Source organism: Populus euphratica, unplaced genomic scaffold, assembly GCF_000495115.2.
Source record: "Populus euphratica unplaced genomic scaffold, PopEup_1.0 scaffold30.1, whole genome shotgun sequence".
Classification (NCBI taxonomy): Eukaryota; Viridiplantae; Streptophyta; class Magnoliopsida; order Malpighiales; family Salicaceae; genus Populus; species Populus euphratica.
Window position 1 is genome coordinate 1,850,129 of NW_011499869.1, and position 18,666 is coordinate 1,868,794.

At 36.2% G+C, this 18,666-nt stretch overlaps 3 protein-coding genes across 6 annotated transcripts; all 3 read right to left on the minus strand.

The window, feature by feature from the left end:
- Positions 1-1,305: 1,305 nt before the first annotated feature.
- LOC105126937 (shikimate kinase 3, chloroplastic-like) lies at positions 1,306-5,915 on the minus strand. 3 transcript variants are annotated; one of them, XM_011027986.1, is made up of 10 exons: positions 5,702-5,915; positions 5,381-5,436; positions 5,127-5,181; positions 4,960-5,032; positions 4,651-4,738; positions 2,573-2,655; positions 2,344-2,473; positions 2,138-2,216; positions 1,593-1,654; positions 1,306-1,503 (listed from the first exon to the last, which is right to left on the minus strand). In XM_011027986.1, the coding sequence occupies exons 1-10, from the start codon at positions 5,826-5,828 to the stop codon at positions 1,426-1,428; spliced, it is 831 nt and encodes a 276-aa protein (XP_011026288.1). In that variant the 5' UTR covers positions 5,829-5,915; the 3' UTR covers positions 1,306-1,425. The 3 variants fall into 3 exon arrangements, 2 of the variants coding, with proteins under 2 accessions (XP_011026288.1, XP_011026289.1); XR_842518.1 differs by having other exon boundaries at positions 1,467-1,503; positions 1,593-1,670; XM_011027987.1 differs by lacking the exon at positions 1,306-1,503 and having other exon boundaries at positions 1,648-1,733; positions 2,103-2,216.
- Positions 5,916-7,718: 1,803 nt separating this feature from the next.
- On the minus strand, positions 7,719-13,177 carry CSTF64 (cleavage stimulating factor 64). The gene is made up of 10 exons (XM_011027988.1): positions 12,710-13,177; positions 12,422-12,500; positions 11,159-11,333; positions 10,791-10,824; positions 10,450-10,694; positions 10,292-10,369; positions 10,099-10,134; positions 9,515-10,021; positions 8,682-8,984; positions 7,719-8,202 (listed from the first exon to the last, which is right to left on the minus strand). Exons 1-10 carry the CDS (start codon positions 12,741-12,743, stop codon positions 8,059-8,061), a joined length of 1,635 nt encoding a protein of 544 aa, XP_011026290.1. The 5' UTR covers positions 12,744-13,177; the 3' UTR covers positions 7,719-8,058.
- A 598-nt stretch (positions 13,178-13,775) lies between these two features.
- Positions 13,776-17,122, minus strand: LOC105126939 (NAC domain-containing protein 74-like). Of its 2 annotated transcripts, none has more exons than XM_011027990.1 (5): positions 16,805-17,122; positions 15,979-16,256; positions 15,568-15,885; positions 14,568-15,216; positions 13,776-14,285 (listed from the first exon to the last, which is right to left on the minus strand). In XM_011027990.1, the coding sequence occupies exons 1-5, from the start codon at positions 16,989-16,991 to the stop codon at positions 13,873-13,875; spliced, it is 1,845 nt and encodes a 614-aa protein (XP_011026292.1). In that variant the 5' UTR covers positions 16,992-17,122; the 3' UTR covers positions 13,776-13,872. The 2 variants fall into 2 exon arrangements, with proteins under 2 accessions (XP_011026292.1, XP_011026293.1); XM_011027991.1 differs by having other exon boundaries at positions 15,580-15,885; positions 16,805-17,118.
- Between the last annotated feature and the right edge of the window lie 1,544 nt (positions 17,123-18,666).

Consider the following 18,666-nt stretch of genomic DNA (forward strand, 5'->3'; position numbering starts at 1 on the left):
TTAATGAAAGGCACAGTAAAACAGCAACGTGTTTCCTATCTTTGTTAATACATGGAGAGAGGATATATTTGGCATTAGGTGAAAAGTCCAAGGGTATTTTTTGTTTTCTAAAAAATTAACATGGAAAGGTTCAAGAAGCGCCTTGCCAAGATTTTGGAAAAAAAACAAAAGAATAAGAAGATGTTTTCCGACGTTAGGCATTAACCATAGCCACACCGACACGCAGGCATGCCAAAGAGAGAGGGAATCGAAGTGCAAAATAATGCGACAAAACCATCACACTCATTGCACTGTGCAAAACCAGAAAGGTGAACCAAGCAAAGCAACCGACAAAAGGAGGACAGTAAATAACATGAAGCAGCCATCACACTCTTAAATGCCAAGCATGATCTCCTCAATCAAGCACCGGCGCATTCATCTTCAATGCAAGAAAACACACAAGCTGGAAACAGGAAAACTTCTCAACCAAAGAACATAACACGAGATCATGAGCAATATTCGACAAACAATCTCGAGTCATCATAGAAACACACAATGTCGATGAACAAACAGGAAAAGAAAAGGGCAAACACCGTCGATCCTAAGCAACAATGTGGAAAATTAACCATGAGAATTACTGGTAAAAAAAAATGCCCAGGTTGAGCACAAAAGAGCCTGCCCGATGGGAAACAACAACAATAGAAAAGGGCTTATATAAGAGGCTTCTAGCAATATTACACCCTAATTTTGATGAAATATATACAACAAAAAAAACATACAATAAAACAATGAACGTAGCTGGAAAGGGCCACAAGGACCCACGAGGACCAAACACGGAAACAAACCCAGAGAACCAAACCGATAAAGAAGCCGTATAAGAAAACAAACCGATAAAAATTGAAAATCGATGCCAATCCACATAAAGCTTTTGAGGGCCAGGGATGAGCCAACAAAGATCAGGAAAACGAAGAGATGAGAGGCGAGATGTTGAATTCTACTGCTTTAGTACACAGTGTCATGCCTCACAGGTCACAGTGAAAGTCTAGTTTCAATTCGTTTTTCAAGAAACTAAAGTAGTTCTCTATTTTTTAACCTTCGTTTGTTGTCATTAAATTCTAACCCTAGCAAACTTGAAGTCTTTGCTCACTAGGCATGATAACAAGCATAAGAAAAAAATCTGTATTTTTTCCATTTCCTTTTGGAGCAATTGGAGGAGGAATTCAGATGTCAAATCACTGGATATTGAACTATTATGCCGTGTTGGTGTAAATATACAATAAGATAGATACATAAAAGGCTTTGTTTCACCAATAATCCATGGAACGATTATCCGAACTGCAAACCCAAAGCAACTAACTGCCAGTGGATATTAGCTCTCACTGTCTTACAGGAGAATTTCATCAACACCTCTGTAGTAAACAACGGACAAATTAAAACGAACAAAATTCAGGCAGATCGAGAGGAAAAATGTGAGTTGAACGGCTTCTTTTTGCCTCTTAAATACTTCTCGATTTGTTCAAGCACCTGCCAAAATTTAAGTTGATCAGATTAGAAAAAACGTCATCGGAAATTTATGTTTCTACAGCCTTAAAGAGTTAGAGCACAAATAGAACCTCAATTGCTATTATGGTTGGCGTGAGATGGGAGACATCCTCTTCCAAATCATCAGCAAGCTCTGTAAACAAGAATGACATGTAGACCCTTTTTCCCCCCCCTCAAACTCAATCGAATAGAAGATTTAACGAAAGAGAAATGAAAAAATGCGCGCGCGCTAAATTCTTGAATGCCTTCATTCTATTAAAAATTAATCCCGAGATTTTTTTTATTTGAGATATTCACATCAAATCTCCAGGAAATGTTGAAGGGAAGATACCCATGTTCTATGACGTTCAACATGTTTTTGAAGCTTGGCCAAAAGATGACATATAATGCAGTTCCCCCGCACTCTACCAAGGATAGGAATCCCATGCCTATTCTACGGACTCGATTGGTAGAAAAAATTTGCATGTAATTGCAGCACAAACATAAGAGCAAGATTATTTGGAACTTTGCTTTCCATGGAATAAACAGGTGCAACTTTGTCTATAACACCAAGCTATAAAGCACGGCTGATTTATGAAAGAAAAGGAGCCATTCAGCATGTAAATGGAGCACATACTTGAAAGCGAAACAGTAACATTAGCTCTGGAATACTTCTCTACTCGCTTTTCCAGAAGAGTAGACAATCTCATCAAAGCCTGTGAGGATGTTAAAGAGGGATGTGTTAGAACTAACAATTAATTATATCTTAAATACACTCAATCCTACCAACTACTCGCTCTAGAATTGGTGGAAGGATGTTCAGAATGGCAGAAACTACACCACCTTTGTGTAGGGATCCCCGGAATCGAAGTCCAAAAGAGGACGAGAATCAGTTCCTACAGCAGCAATTCTCCTTGCAAGGGCATCCAGAGGTACATCTAAAAAGACAGTGATCCCTTTCCTCATGTATTCCCTTAAAATCCAGGAAACAGTGGATTGTTAATTCAAATGAGAGTATAACGTTTTATGATTAGAGACCAAAGCAAAGCTTATATCGATGATTCCAGCATACCAATTGATTGGATGAACTACTGCACCGCCGCCTGTAGCAACAACTTGCTGAGACTTTGAAGACAACTCTTGCAACGCCTTACTCTGTGAAAAAACAGTGCAAGCAGTTACTTTATTATCCAATGAATATACTATAAAAAAATTCCGATTGCACTTGATATTGAAGTTATCAATGACGAAGAAAATGCTATCAGGACATACTAAGGTATTATCCAGAAATGCATTTGTGAAAAATAAAAATATTAGAACAGAACTTTTGAACCAATTACATAAACCAAAATTTGGAAGAAGTTTTTTGATGCTTGATAGTAGTTTATCAAAAATTTTCAAGTATACAGTTTTCCTCTTCTAAGCTTAAGAAATACCGATCTTAGTTCCTACAAAAACCAACGCTGTAATGCAGCCGATTTAAGGACTTTTCACTAATAAAATTAGTAATTTAAAAAAAAACTATAAATAAAAGAAAATAATTTTAAATTATAAAAACAAGAATATTTATTCTTGTTTTTTGGATGATTTATGTAAACTTTTAGAATATAAAAAGTTATGAATATTTTAACTGAATGATTCAAAGAAAATTATTTATAATCCTTAAACTTTATTATCTTTAGAAAAAGAAAAAAATCTAAAAGTTTTTTATTTTTAATGGCATTAATTATAGATAAATATCATTTATATATTATTAATAAATAATAAATATCCCTTACAAGTCATTAATGAGATAATAAGTATGGAAAAACTCAAACCTTTTACACACATAGATGTAGAGAAATCATTATCTTTGACATAAATATTTGACATAAATAATTGATGAAATGAATCTAAAAATAGTACATGGTCTTGGATTTCTAAGATCAATTGGACCTAACATATGGAAAAACTCATATAAAAAAGGCATAACCTTGGATTTCTAAAACCAATTGAACCTAACAAATGGGAAAACTCATGTAAAAAAGGCATGGTTGTTCATCAAGTTCATAACACCTTAGATTTAGTTAAAAGTGAAATTTAAATATATGATGTTCGATGATTTATCAAATCATATTTCTTTAAATTTAACAAATAATTAAGCTTAAATATATTATACTTGAAATATTATAAAATATACATTACTTTAAGTTTAACTGATAACTAAACCTAATTATATTATAGATGTCAAATTCATATTATATCAAGTTTAATTAATAGTTGAATTAAGTATGTCAATTTTGTTACAGAATACACATTTCAATAATGAATGCTAATTTACTGCAAACAACTCAATTTCAGTTTCAGCAGCATTTCATAATTTTACTATAGACAACTTAATTTTAGTAGTGAATCATAAATTTGCTGATATCATTTGACATTGTGTTTAAAAAGTGTTTTCAAAAAAATTTAATTTTTTTTTGTTTTGAATTAGTATATTTTTTAAGTTTTTAAATTATTTTTATATATTAATCTCAAAAATTATTTTTAAAAAATAAAAAAAATATTATTAATATACTTTTCTAAATAAAAACTATTTTAAAAAATAATTATAATCACCCTCCCCAGCAGACACGAGTCCTCACTTATTATACTCAAGTTGTTTTGAGCTCTTGTAAACTACAAAAACATGGAGTAAAACCAATACGTTCACATCAATAACGACTTGATGATAACCCAGCTTTCATTTCCTTTTCGATATTGACAATCCCTTTACCAGCAAGAATTTTTTTTAAGGGGAAAAGGTAAGCAGATGATTTGTCAGTAAAAATGAGTTGATGTTAAAAATATATCAATATTTAGCATTATGGGCAGATGCATTTTTTAAAAAGTTTTGATTTTTTTAATTTTATATTTTTAAATTATTTTAATATAATAATATTAAAAAATAATTTTTTTAAACAATGATTAATTTAATATATTTTTAAATAAAAAATACTTTAAAAATTCACTGTAATCCCAATCAGCAGATACTCGTGTGTCAAGAATATCCCGAGTCTCAAAATTTTGCCGATTCCCCTTATAACCCTCCCCCTGCATGGTTACTGAGCGAGGCAACCAGAAGCACAATGCAGAGGAGATGATAAGGACATTGTGTACATGCAAACAAACCTCATTGTCTCTGAAGACACTCTCACCATACTGCTGAAATATTTGAGCCACTGAGATTTCTCCAGCAGCTTGTTCTACATAGGTGTCACTGGAAGACCAGCAAGAACTTATAAATGCTTAGAAAACAAGAATGGTAGAAGTACAAAGTGCCTATCTAGTAAAATCTATTTTCTTCATGATGCCTGGCAAACCCAATGCGAACAGCTTATACTGGCAATTCACAAAGTAATAACCCAGTCATGAGAGTCCGAGCTAGATTTACTCGAGGGAAATTAATGTAGATATGGCAGAGGTAGTCGAGGAACAAACCTATCTACAAAAGCATAACCAAGAGCTTCCGACAAAACCTTGCCGACGGTTGTTTTTCCGCATCCCATCATTCCTGCGTTTACACGCTATATTGAGTTAAAAAGGAAAATGAAAAGGGGCTGTCTCCCGGCCCCGGAAAGGATTTCGAATTTAGAGAGGGAGCTGACCAGTCAGAAATATACAGCAGCTACTTAAGCATGGGGCAAGCTCTTTCGCCTTTTTCTGCAATAATACAGCAATCGGATCATACAAATTCGAACAAGTCTTAAGTCAGTCAGCTCAATGTCTAGCTAGGTCTCAAAGTTAGATACCATCTACTGCTGCCTATATATAGAATTCCTAAATCATCATTTCGACAACATAAACTATTTAATTTGTGAAGCTCCATGCATGCACAGGCTCAGAGAACAATATTCCTTACCTTCAACAACCTTTCATCGAAAAATGCATAAAGATCTCCTGATTCCCTTCTAGGAGCTACAAAACACGCAGGGTCACGAAGAAAAGTCATAAAAGATAGCTTAATCTGGTATATTTTACAGACATGAGAATAACATTTATGGAACTAATCGACAAACAAAGAAAGTACTTCTACACAACACAGAACATAGCTAAAAAAAATTCCACATTCTCAAATACTCCAATCTCTTCAGTGAAATACAACTCAAGCTATGCCACTGTAGAATTAAATCATGTTGTCTATATATGCACTGAAAATATGTGAAGTAAGTTAGAATGCTACTGTCATAGTTAATCATCTTCTTGCCATGCAGCATTGTATGAGTATTAGCGGAAGACGGCATAATCTGTAAGAAATAATGTAACTGGCGCAAAGTTGCAGTTCTTTGGGCTACATCCTCGTCGAGCATTGGTACTACTGTTGTTCAGCATCATTGATTCATTGTGTCTTGCAATGGAAAACGACAATCACGTGAACACCACAAATAAAAAAGTTTTATGGCCACCTGACCAATATCTCTCTACACTTTTTTGTTTTTTTGATTTACATGGGATGTTTAGGCTAATTTGCTAACTTGCATATATCTTTAATAACTTGTATATATCTCATGCTTCATTAAATATCTTATAAACCTAATAGATATATAAAACATTGCAGAAGTAAAGGCATACACATTAGAATCTAAGAACAGCAAAAATAAAAATAAAAAAACCTCTTGTTATTATCAGATCAAGACCCTCGCTGTACTCTTGTTTGCATGAGTGTTTGCCTTACAATCTATTTTTTAAGGCTATTAAGATTTAATTATGGCAAATCACGTAGTAATTAAGGATCTTTTTCTTTCAATTAAGCAACTATCACTTAATTACTTTAATTTTATGTGCAGTATTTTGTGACATGATATCCTCTCTTTAGTTTTATAGTTTTTATTTTGTATGTAACTATTCTTTAGACTAGATACATTTGTAATTAATTATCATTTCTTGTATAAATATGTGTTCTCGTATAGGTTTATTTAGAATATTTTTTAAAATTACTATACAATCCACTATCAAACCCTTAGAACCTTCTTGTCTATGTGCTCACGTCATGTTTCTCAAAAACATTGCATTTTTTTGCTTTAAATCATTTTTTTAATTGATTTTGGATCATTTTAATGTTTTAATAGTAAAATTAATTTTTCAAAAAAATATATCATTTTAATATATTTTCAAGTAAAACACATTTTAAAAAACAACCATTACTAAAATATCAAATATTATAAATATGTTTATTTGAGTAATGTGCACTTTTCAAAAAAAATCAATTTTTTTTTGCTGCAAATAAAATTTTTCTAATATATTTTTATTATTTAAATATATTAATATCAAAAACAAATATTAAAAAATAACCTCAGAATCCAATGACTGCAACCACATAATTCTATTTCCCCCCCGCTAATTCTCTAATCGTCTGCTTTCCGAGTAGAGAACCGTAAAGTTGGCCCATTACTTGCCTCCGTACCGGAGAGATGGGAGACTATCCGGAGGGAAGAGAAGTAGACTGTTTCGTTCGTTAGCGAGAGCAGCCACATGAGATGTCTTGCCGGCTGTGTGGTCAAATTGAAAATTAAAATTACAATTTTATAAAATAAAATAAAATAAGAAATGGTTAAAAAAGAACTATGTGGTCAAATTGAAAAGGATGGTACTGAATACTCTAGGGGCCTATTGAAATTGACGGTTGCATGTGAATTATGTGAAGCACAAAGGTGCACGAGGGCTAATTTGAGAGGGGGGAAGGCACGACAGCATTGAGCCTCAGTTATTGAATTGCTGGTAATTATTTTGGTGGGGAAATGCGCGCGTGAATGTACCCTTGTGTTTTTAGTGGGCTATAACTAGGAAAATGCACAAAACATAACCTTAAATGCATGCAATTCCCTGAAAAGCAACACTGTGCATCTGAAATCCTAGTGATACTGTGCTCACCATTGCTGCAAATCTCAAGGTAGCCTTTTTTCCATTTTTCTCGTGGATAGGGAAATGTAGAATGGGATCTTTACTGTAATTGTGGGCTGGTGAACCGGGAACATAAGCTTCGAGGGCTCGAGGACGAAGCTAAGAGAGAAGAGGGCTGAAGCCTGCAGTTCCTGTAGCTGTTGAGGTTCTTGGTTCAAGGTAGATTGGAGCGAGGGTTGCAAAACCCCTTAAATGGCGTGGTATTTCAGATAATAACTAAAATCAATCATAACACAGAAGATCATATGGAAATATTCGGATTAATAAAAAAACCAAATCAACTTTGGTCATGTTTGGAATGGAAGTAAAACAATTGCGCGAGTTTTCAATGCAAACCCTAAGCATAGAGATTTATTTTAACACCATGAGAAACAACAACGTTACACAAAATTTCTTTTCCTCCTTTTCCCACTGATTCTTTCACATAAGCTAATCACTGTTACATGGATGCTATAATGCTCTTGCATTTCACATTTCAGATCCAAAACTACACCTTACGAGGAACAAATAATTTTACTAGCGTCGAGAGATTGATGAATCAATAGCAAGCCTTTTCCTTCCAAATGATACAGATGAAGCCTGAACTAATTAGTAATAATAAATGTAATGGAAACTAGCCCAGGTGTGTGATTCAGCCTGTTATGATGGCTGCATCTGATCTCGCCGAAGTGCCTGTTGGAGCTGAATAACTTGCTGTTGCTGATCAGGTGGCAATGAACTCAACTGCTCTGGTGTGAGGTTCAGCACTTGCTGCAGTAAGGCAGACTCTATGTCCGCTGGAAGCTGCAATGGAGAAGGGATATCATAACATGACTAAAAACCATTTGAACCTAAAGTGTGGAATATACAAGGTAAAAAACAGCAAGAGATAAATTGTATTAAATATAGACAGCAGAATGCATAAAAAGATGCGCCATTATCAAGAGTGCTGCTCTGTTTTTGCATCAGAATTTTTAAAACAACAAGTGCATGCTATTTGTTAGATTTCAATATCTGTTAACTTCTTTTTTATAAAATATTTGGTCAGCCATTAATATTTGATTATAGATCGGATCGAAGATAGCCAAATGATTGCATCTAATATGCATTTGATCTGTTGGACGGACCAATTTTAATCTTTATTCAGAAAAGAATTTTCAGCCAGCTTTAAACAATTCATGTTACCTCAGAATATATACATTGAGCAACATGACAAGGGATGAGTTAATGCAAACTGGCAAGTTAAAAGAGGTGATCTCTTCAGATCATTAGGGAGAACACACCTGAGGAACTTGTTTCCCAGAATGCTGCAACTCTTCTGGCCTGGGAAGTGGATTTGGAGGAACCGAATTGACTGCAGGCGCTTGGGATGGTCCAGATCCAGTGGCACTAAACATATTAGAACCTCCCATAGGGACAGACATGCTCCTTCCATCATCTAATTTTAACACCTTTGAAGGGCGATTGATTGGTTCTTTAGAATCATGAGCTGTGCTTGTTTGCATGTTCAAATATGCATTACTTCTGAGAGTAGACCTATCAGCATTTGCTGCATCTGAAATGCCCGAAGATACTGGAAGGCCAGACTGCTACCATAATGTATGTTAGTTCACAATAAAAATAACACCAATAAACATGCAAAGGAGGTGTATGTGTAAGCATGCTCACGCACAGAAATGTGAAGACTGACTCTAGCCAGACTTTGCTACATGATTTTCCACACAAGTAAAAAGAAGTTTACCGGGAAATTCAACAAGGTGGCAGACAATACACTAAATATGTGAGGCTCCATACAACATTGCTTGTTCAATTGAAACCATTTACCTCCAAAATTGTGCTATATTTCCACATACAAGAAATGTCTGGGCAAAAAGGAGAAAAAGAACGAAGCATTTCTAGGCACTGAATTAACATGTAAGTGCTCTTTTACCTTTCACCTCTCCTAATATTTAATCTACGGTAAACGTCCAATGTTGGGTGCAGAAGGGGGAAATTTTCATCAAATAAAAGCAGATCTAATGAAATGTAACAGCAAAGCTACTTCATACCAAGTATTCTTCTTTGTTTTTTAACATTAAATCATAATCAGAAGAAGTAATGGCTCGGGTAACTGAACCTGAAAGGAGCCTGTTGCCGGAGGACGAGATAAAAGAGAAGATTGCATAGCTTTATTGGGAAGAACCATCTGAGGGTTGTGCCTAGCACTTGCATTTCCAACCTGTCCTGTGTGTTGTACCAAAGAAGGTTGCATTTGTTGGTTCAGAGGTGAGGAGTTTGCCATCTGAACTGGTGGTCTAACAGAAGGAAGCGCAGCTGGAAGTGGCGCAGACTGCCCTAACAATGTGGCGTGATGAGTAACATGGTTGTTATGATGTGGCATCTGTGTTTGAGCTTGAACAGATGGTTGTGGGGTTGCAGAAAATTGGTTGTGAACCAGAGACTTCTGAGGCTGAACAGATGGTTGTGGACCAGCAGAAAATTGACCTAAGCCCAACTGCATCCTCTGCGCGGTAGGGGGCAACCCAGGAAGATTTGGAACTGCTGGCCGCTGAACCTGTTGAGAATCTTGTAATGAAGATAGAGCAGGTTGACCTGTTGATTGCCGAATATTTGGGAGCTGCAACTGCACAATTCAAAGCATTCTTTAGGAGAAATGAAAGCGACAAACCATAAAATATACTCTGAGGTGCTGAAACAAACCACTTGTGGAGTCACCATTCCAAGCATTATCTGTGCCTGTAAAAATTGTTGGATCATTTGTCAGACTAAGCATGCATCCTCTCTAATTTGTATAATACGTAGCAAGTGTTAGGACAGACCGTATAACTAAGAAATAAGCAGAATAATAGAACCTCTATAATCATGAAAAACCACCACACAACAGATGGGGTACCTGAAAAAGAGCTTTTGACAGCTGTGGTTTTCCAAGTAATAGCTGGTGAGCTGCTTCCCTATTTTGTGTAGCCATTCCCTGTTAGCAGTACGGATTTAGATAATTATCAGTAAACAATGCAATAAAAAAAAATGCATAACCTTTAATCAAGTGAGCACCTTTAGCTCAGACATGATTTCATTCAATTGATTTCTAGACATTTTTGCCAGATGAAGAGTCAGGGGGTCACTTGCTAGTGCTGGCTGACTCTGTAAACCATTTTGATTTGAATGCATGACAGTCTGAGCACCACCTAAAGTTCCCGCCATGACAGTTGCAGCAGTAATGGCTATATGTAGACCAATTGGCTGATGCTGAGCCGGCTCCTCCAGGATTGCTGGACCCCCTACTTGTTTCTGGGGATCTGTGCAAGCATAAAAGGAAAAAAAAATTGAACCAGGATTCTTTGACATGGGAAGAGAAATGAATACATATAGTTATGAGAGCCAAAGAGACTAACCAATATTTGCAGCCAGTCGAGGACCCCCGCGACCCTGCAAGATAAGTAAAGGTCGTCACTAAAGCTTTCACCTTCAAGGGGAAAAAATATGGCATTTGACACAACTGCAACTCAAAGCTGAATAACAATGCAATGACTTATAAAAGAAGCCAGTAATCCAGGTATATTGTAAAATATAAGTCTCAACCCAGTAGCACGATGGATGGTACCATTCAATTGATGTCAACTTAAACAGCTATAATATACAAGAAAATAATTTGACCATCAGCATTAGAATAGTCATGTAAGGACATGCCAATGACATCACTTTGAAGGGGAATAAAGGAAATAAATAAGCTGAATAGCTAGATATCTAAACTATACCACACCTGTTCTCGGTTTCTGTCAGCATTTTTGTCATTTTCAGCAAAATCAACCCGTAACTGCCGGCCATTGATCTCATAACCCTGAAGATTACGACGAGCACTTAGCGCTGTCTCTTCATCCTTATATTCACAGAATCCATAACCTTTAGGTTTCCCAGTTTCTCGATCGATTACTAATCTGAAACAAAGGGAAATAATAAATAATTTAGACAGCATGATGTAGACAACCAAATTACCGCTGTGGGAGAAAAGAAACAGGGCATAGAAACCTAATTTGTGAGCAAGAAAGGTAAACTAAGGCGAACTATCTATCTTAGAGGACAAGCCAGATAATTCGTTGAATGATTATATAAAGGTATGGCTATATTGTGGCATAGCAGATAGATCTACAATTAAGACAATCAAGAGATAGGCAAGAGATACACCTAATGCAACTACTGAAGAACTGACTGATTCTTGATTAGTAAAGCTAAATGACTGTCGTGACATGTGAGCTACAGACTATTTCTTGGCTGCTCCCTTTTTCCTCTCTCAGGTTTTTACCTTCATTTGATTATGCTGTAAAAGTAGTCAGCAGATGATCTTGTATCTAAGAACCCGTTATCATCTGTTAATATATTAATCCACAACGCAAAAGCTCAAGAAATTTACTAAAGGCGTGTCAGCATTTTCTTCAATGACGGCTAATTGAACCCACTTCCACTTTTAGAGTAACCTTCTATTGCAGAAGAAGCTTTGTTTTGGCCAAGGCCCTATAAAGGAAATAAACACCCCAAGTGTCTATATTTGAGTGCTTTCTTCAACCTTGACAAGACAGAAGCAAGAGAACTCCCACTGCCTAAGGAGCACCATGTCCTTCTGGACATGGTTGGTAACCATTCCATACCCATCTCTTACAAGAACTGGAAGGGGTATCAGGGTTTCCCATTCCGGGTATAACAGATTTGCGGTCATCCTTTTTATACATTAAAAAAAGAGGAATGAATGAGAGATTAACTGCAACGAATACCACCCTCGCTAATGTCTCAACCCGGAAACTTCAGCTAACCTTCCCGGGGAAAAGGATCAGCAAACAACTAGTTTCGCAGCAGAATGGGTGCACGATTCAATAATTTAAATAAAATACAACATGGTAACTAGTTAAAGATTAAAACCGCAATGATAACAGAACAAAAATTGAAATTCGACAATCAACTATTTTCAAATTCTAGGGTTTCTAAAGCTTTAATATTGCAACTCCCAAATAAAAATAACAATAATACAGACCTGAAGGACACAACAGGCCCAACCTCTCTGCAGATTTCAATTAGCTGTTCCTCGGTTGCATCATACGGTATATTCCCAACTGCCAAAATTACAAAATAAATAAATAAATAATCACAAATTCCAGTTTGTAAGTTTCCACCCAAAAAAAGAACCAAGCTTTTAACTCAGCGAAATCAGTTTCAAATTCAACTGGATTCTGCAGGATTGAAAAAAGAAATTGCTGGCTCTTCCCAGCAATAAATCGAACACACTACTGCATAGATAAGAATATAGAGAGAGAAGAGATACCAAAAACGCAGCGATGCTGAGAAGAGGAGGCCATGAATTATTTTAACAAGAGAAGAAGAAGAAGAAGAAGAAATGCTCCATCTTCTTCCTTCTCCACGACCCGCTCTCCCTCTATTCTCTTATTCTTCTTCGAAAACGGCGTCGTATAGTATCCCAAAAAATATAGATATAGATAGCTGAATAAATAAGTAAATAAATAAAGTATTTTATTCGGTTGCTGTTTATGTGTTCGTGAATTTGTACGTTGTTGAGTTGAGTTTGGTTTTGGTCAGCGTCAGAAAGTTCACAGAAAGAAAGAAAGAAAGAAAGTGATATCTGTTCGTCTTTCTTCTGAATATAAAGGGGGAGGGAGAGAGTTATGCCTTCTGTTCTTTCAGGGCGATCAGCGAGAGAGTCGGTGTAGTCTTTCGGAGATTCTGCTGTTCCTGTCCAGAATAAAATGGGCTACCAATTTTATTTCTTTTTTCCCCACTCGACTGGCATTTATTTATTTATTGTTACTGAGGTATTAAAAAAATATAGATGCTTATTAGCCTCAACCTTAGCGTGATTGAATTTGCAGGATCAGGGGGTGATCGGACATCCTATTAAATTCAAGCTCTGCATGATCTTAAGAGAATATCTCTATGGTTTTGAGAAATTTTTATTTTTTTCAAGATAATTGTTTTAAGATCTCTGATTTGATTACAGCCGCGAGATTAAAAAATGAATGCGGCAGAAAATTATAAAGCATAGATTATATCTACTGTCAAAACTCCAGAGGCCCTTCTTTCTTTCTTCTGAAGGGGGAGATGAGAGAAAAAGGGGAGAAGACTGGACTGGAAAATGAAATAAGTGAGGCCTTGAAGAAAAGCAATGGACATGGTGACAAGGGAAAATGCAGCTGTTTTCGGGAGTCATGTTCCATCAGAGAGGGAATGTGTCCCTTAAGGTCCTAAGGAGAAAGGGGAGGCATCGCCATATTACAGGGCCAAAGAAGAAAAGCGATATGCAACTCCTACACCCTACAAAAAACCTCTCCTAATCCCAACCCAACCAAAAAAAAAACAGCAGCACACACACGAAGTGGTAAAAACTATGAATATTGTGATTAATAGGCCTATTCATAAATTCCAGGAGCGTCCCACAAAATATTCAACAGCAAAACTTCACATTTACATAAATCACGAGGAGATCGATCTCCCCAACAATCTACCACTACCTACGAATACCCATAAGATGGCACACAAGACTCCAACAATCGACAATAAAACAAATCCCTTATTTCTACTAGCGCTCCTTACACTTGCAGCACCATTGGCTGCGACTACATTAATACTATTGACATTCATTCTGATCCTGCTAGCTGCGTCAACATTAATGCTTTTGACATTCATTCTGATCCTGCTTAAGCTTGACATTCGCTCAAAAGCCTTATTAACCAATGGATTCTCTGAAGCTGACGCAGGATTAGTAGGGATGGACTCCACAAAACCCCACAAGGCAGAAGAGAACCAACCATCAGCAGCATCACCCTCTTTTCCACCTTGATTTTCGTTGGTTCTGGTAGAATTATTGCTGGATTCACACACAACACCTGAACATGACCAAAACGGCCTACTATTAGACTAAACTACATTCCAGTGATTGTTATTAATAATAAACGAAGGAAATACTTGTATTAGAACTCTTGAATCTGGCTCAAAGTCCCAAATTCACATAGGCTTTTCTGCCTCGCATGCCACCCATCTCATCATGAGCTCTGCATGGGTTGGCTAAGACAACAGCGAGTTTTGTCCAAAAATAAAACAGTAGCTTAGTACACCAGATGGAAGACAGGATAAATGCAGTGATTCTGCTAGTCAAACTAGTTATATACCTGGAGTTGGTTGGAAAAGATTCCCATTATGTGACTCTGAAGCAGCTAACATATTACTTCTCTGACCATGCACCCATAGCTGATTGTTCATCTGCTCTGCATCAAAAAATTGTGGCTGCAGATCACAGTCCACTTGGTTGGCCACCAAATTTGACTGCTGCAACTGATAATCCACCACATTTATTATTGAATCGGGCTGCAACTGGCAGCCAACTTGGTTAACCATGTCACGCCCATAGGGATGCATATATGAATGTGAAACTGCTTCCTGATCAACAGGCCCCATGTCACGCAAAAACATGGCTGCATCATGGTACAGGTCAAACTCACTCAATCCATCAAAATCACCAAACTGCAAGTTTTCCAAAGGTTGCTCAGTATTGGAGAAAGAAGGCTCTGGATCGATGAGATCATTAATTTCCAGGAAATCCTCTTCATTTAACTGGGGAGCCTGTTTATAGTTAGTGCCGGATGTGACCTCAGGTGCCTCACGCAATTGCAATGTTGAGGTACCTGACTGGTCAAAGTTAAAGCTGGTGTGTTTATTGCAGTGCTGACCACTTGTTGTCAACTCTCCAGCTGGCTCACAAACAAATTCCCTGAAAGATGGATCGACCAAAGTACTTTGTGCCTCTTCTTCCCCAGTAACCTGCAATGATGAAATTGATTAATACAGTTGGATCCTGAAAAGGTAAAGATCAAGCAGAAGTAAAGAAACCACATAAAACAATGTAACTCTAGTTTTGCTTTGTTAACGCACAACCAAAGCAATTGTATCCTGCCAATCAATGTCGTCAAACTATGAGCAAAAACAACTGGACCGTTTAAGACTTGATTTGGACACAAAAGAATCAGTGCAAACCAATTTTGTGACATGACACAAGAACGGTCAAACTAGATATCACTCCGACTAAATACACCATAAACTTGTAATTACAACAGTCAGTCTGCTTTGGGTCAGTCACGGCGAAACAAAAGGATGAAACGTTTAAGAAATTACCATAACACAAACCTGAGGCAGTAAATTAGTAAAACCATTGTTCTGCAGCTCGTTATGTGCAGGTTCTTCACCAATTGGTTTTATTATCTCCTCAAAATCATTCAGTGGCAGCTCAGGTTGAGCAGACTGTATGAAATTATCTACAAGAGTCACTTCATTATGCTGCTGCTTAACAGGAATCTCTGGGGTAAACATGCCATTGACACACTGAGATTCATCATCAGCCCAGTCTTCTTCCTTAAATGGTGCTCCATAATGTTCACCATTCTTCGGACCAGCGCCGCTTTTTTTGTAAACCTTGTAAAGGGCATAATAATCCTGATGCAGGAAATACGCAAAAGAAAAAATAATAATTAGCATCAAATACACAACAAATGAAAAAATACAAAACAAGATCGCCATGCCACATACTTGCACATTTGAGCACCTCTTAAGTTCTTCTTCGTCCAAAGAATACTCATGCATCACCCAGTCAGTTCGCTCACCGTTAGGTGCACGGCCTCTGTAGAAAACTAGGGTCTTCTTCACCCCAACGTTTCGAGAATTGGACACAACAATGCGATCCTTCCCTGTTGCTTTCCAGTACCCCTGTCTGGTCGCCCTATTTGATCTTGCTCCATTAGGATACTTCCTATCCCTGGGACTGAAGAAGAACCATTGCCTATCTCCGGTCTTCAAAATGGATTGCCCTGCAAGATCATTTCTTCATTTTTTTAGCAATAGATAATTCATTCTTCCAAACCCTAACTCAGACCTCCTGAAAAGAAACTAAACAAACAAAAAATAAATTCACAGAAAAATCCATAAAAATAAACTTTTGCGGTGCAAGAGATACATACCCAAAAGAAATATACGATTACACTAAAAAAAATCAAATCCAAAGCTCAAGGAGCCAAACAAACACACGGGAAGCTCAAAATCAGTCAAAAAAAGGTTCACCTTGTACCAAAACCAAATGAAACAACATTTACTTTTAAAATGATTCAATCAAACCAATTTCATCACAACAAACCATTCCAGACCATTAAAAAAAAAACTCACCAGACAATAATCCACAGAAAACCCACATCATTATTTCTGATACACAAACTAATTAACGTTGATCAACTCCCTAATTCCTGAAATCAAACCCTAAATCCTCCCATCAACTCCAAACCAAACAAAACCCTCAAAAATCAGACAAGAACAAAACCCAGGTCAACGCCATTAAAAAAAAAACTTCAAAAGGATGGCATACCAGGCAACTCCTCAGGATCCCACTTGTAAACATCAACCTCGCGAATAATATTAAGTTTTAACCTTTTCTTGCAGATCTTCCTCTTCAGGTAATAAACCACAAGCTCCTCGTCTGTCGGGTGAAACCTGAACCCAGGAGGCCACTCCTTATCATCAGCGCCGAAACAAGAGTCCGTGGTCACCGTCATCGATAAGATTGACCGACGAAGAGATAGAGAAATTTGAGAGAAATTTTTCAATTAGAAAAAATATATAAAGTTGTTTGCTGATCAAGCAAAGTAATGACCAGGCACAGGGAGAGTGTGGTGGACTTTAAAGAAGCGGACGCGAAATTACTTCGAGCCTTTTTGTATACTTTTCAAGTTTTTTTTTAGATTAACGTGGATGTTCGGGCCAGCTTGTGCGCACCACGACTAATCTTATGGGCCCTGAAGTTTGCTTTTCAAGGTTTTTTTTTTTATTATTTACGTGGGGTGTCCGGGCCAGCTTACGCGTACCACGACTAATCCCCACGGCCCACTGAACATCCTGTAAGCCTAGTGAGCAGGTAAGGCACCGCGCGAGTGACAGGCGTGTATGGTGAGGTTCGAACCTAGGTGCGGAGGAAAGGGACAAGCTCTTCCCACCGCTAGGCCAGAACCTCACTTGCACTTTTCAAGGTTTTGATTGGGTGGGTTGGTGAGTTGTGTGTGTTATTGTAGGAGCGAGTGTGTTGTGATGTATGTGGAGGGTTTTAGAGGGACTAAATTGATTTCTTTAGGAAAAGTATTTTTCGCTGACAGGATTTTATAGGGACTAGTTTTGATTTTTGGAAAAATGTTTTGATTTAGCTTTTCTGTAACAAAAAGGAGCCCGATCAGTGTGATATTGTGAGTTGTTTATTAGTTATTTATTCAAAAATTAAAATATTTAAATGTAAATATTAAAAAATCAAACGGGAAAAAATAAAACTTTTTAAGCCATTAAGTTTTATTTTTATCTGCTAAAAGTTAATTTTTATTTTTATTTTTTTATTATAAGGCGGCTTTTAAACTCGACCATCACTTTGTATTTCCTTAAAAATGTGGGTGTGAAGAAGTTGATGTATGTAATTTATTTAAAAAAAAATATCTTTCTCCTTGCAATGGTAAGCTTTGAGTTACAGTTATTAACTAGATTGGAGGCTAATGTGATGATGTTGGTTGAGATTGATTTTTTAAAAAAAAATTAAAAGAGTAAGAAGAGTATGAGATTTGGATCATTAACTTAACTAAATTTAATAAACTCAATTAATTTAATAATATAATTTTTTAAAAAACAACAACAACAAAATGAATAATCAAACTAAACAAAATAATAATAACAATCAACTTTAAAAAAAAATATTTATCAGTGTTATGAAAAAAAATATCATTCTAATATTTTTAGAAGATCTGTGTAATCTTAGTTGACAATGAAACAAAAATTAAATGAGATCATGATAACTACTTCAAAAGTAAAGTGAGAAAAAATTAAAAACTCAATTTCAAGTAAATTAAATATTAAAATATAAAATTAAAAATATAATCAAATTAAAACAAATGATTTTGCTTGAGTCAACCTGTTAATTTCACAACTTAGTTATGCAACTGGAACAACCTTGTACAAAGAAAATTTAATAAAACTATGAATCTGAATACTCAAATAACCCAAACATTAAAGGAAAAAACTAAAAAAAAAAATCAAATCGACTCAGGTTAACACATCAAACACATTAATCAAGATGTTAGATTGAAATAACCCTGTATAAAAAAATATAAAAAAATTATAAAGATTAATCCTCAATCAACTTAATGTTAGTGATGAGATTAACAAAAATAAATAAAAAGTGATGAGAAAACTGAA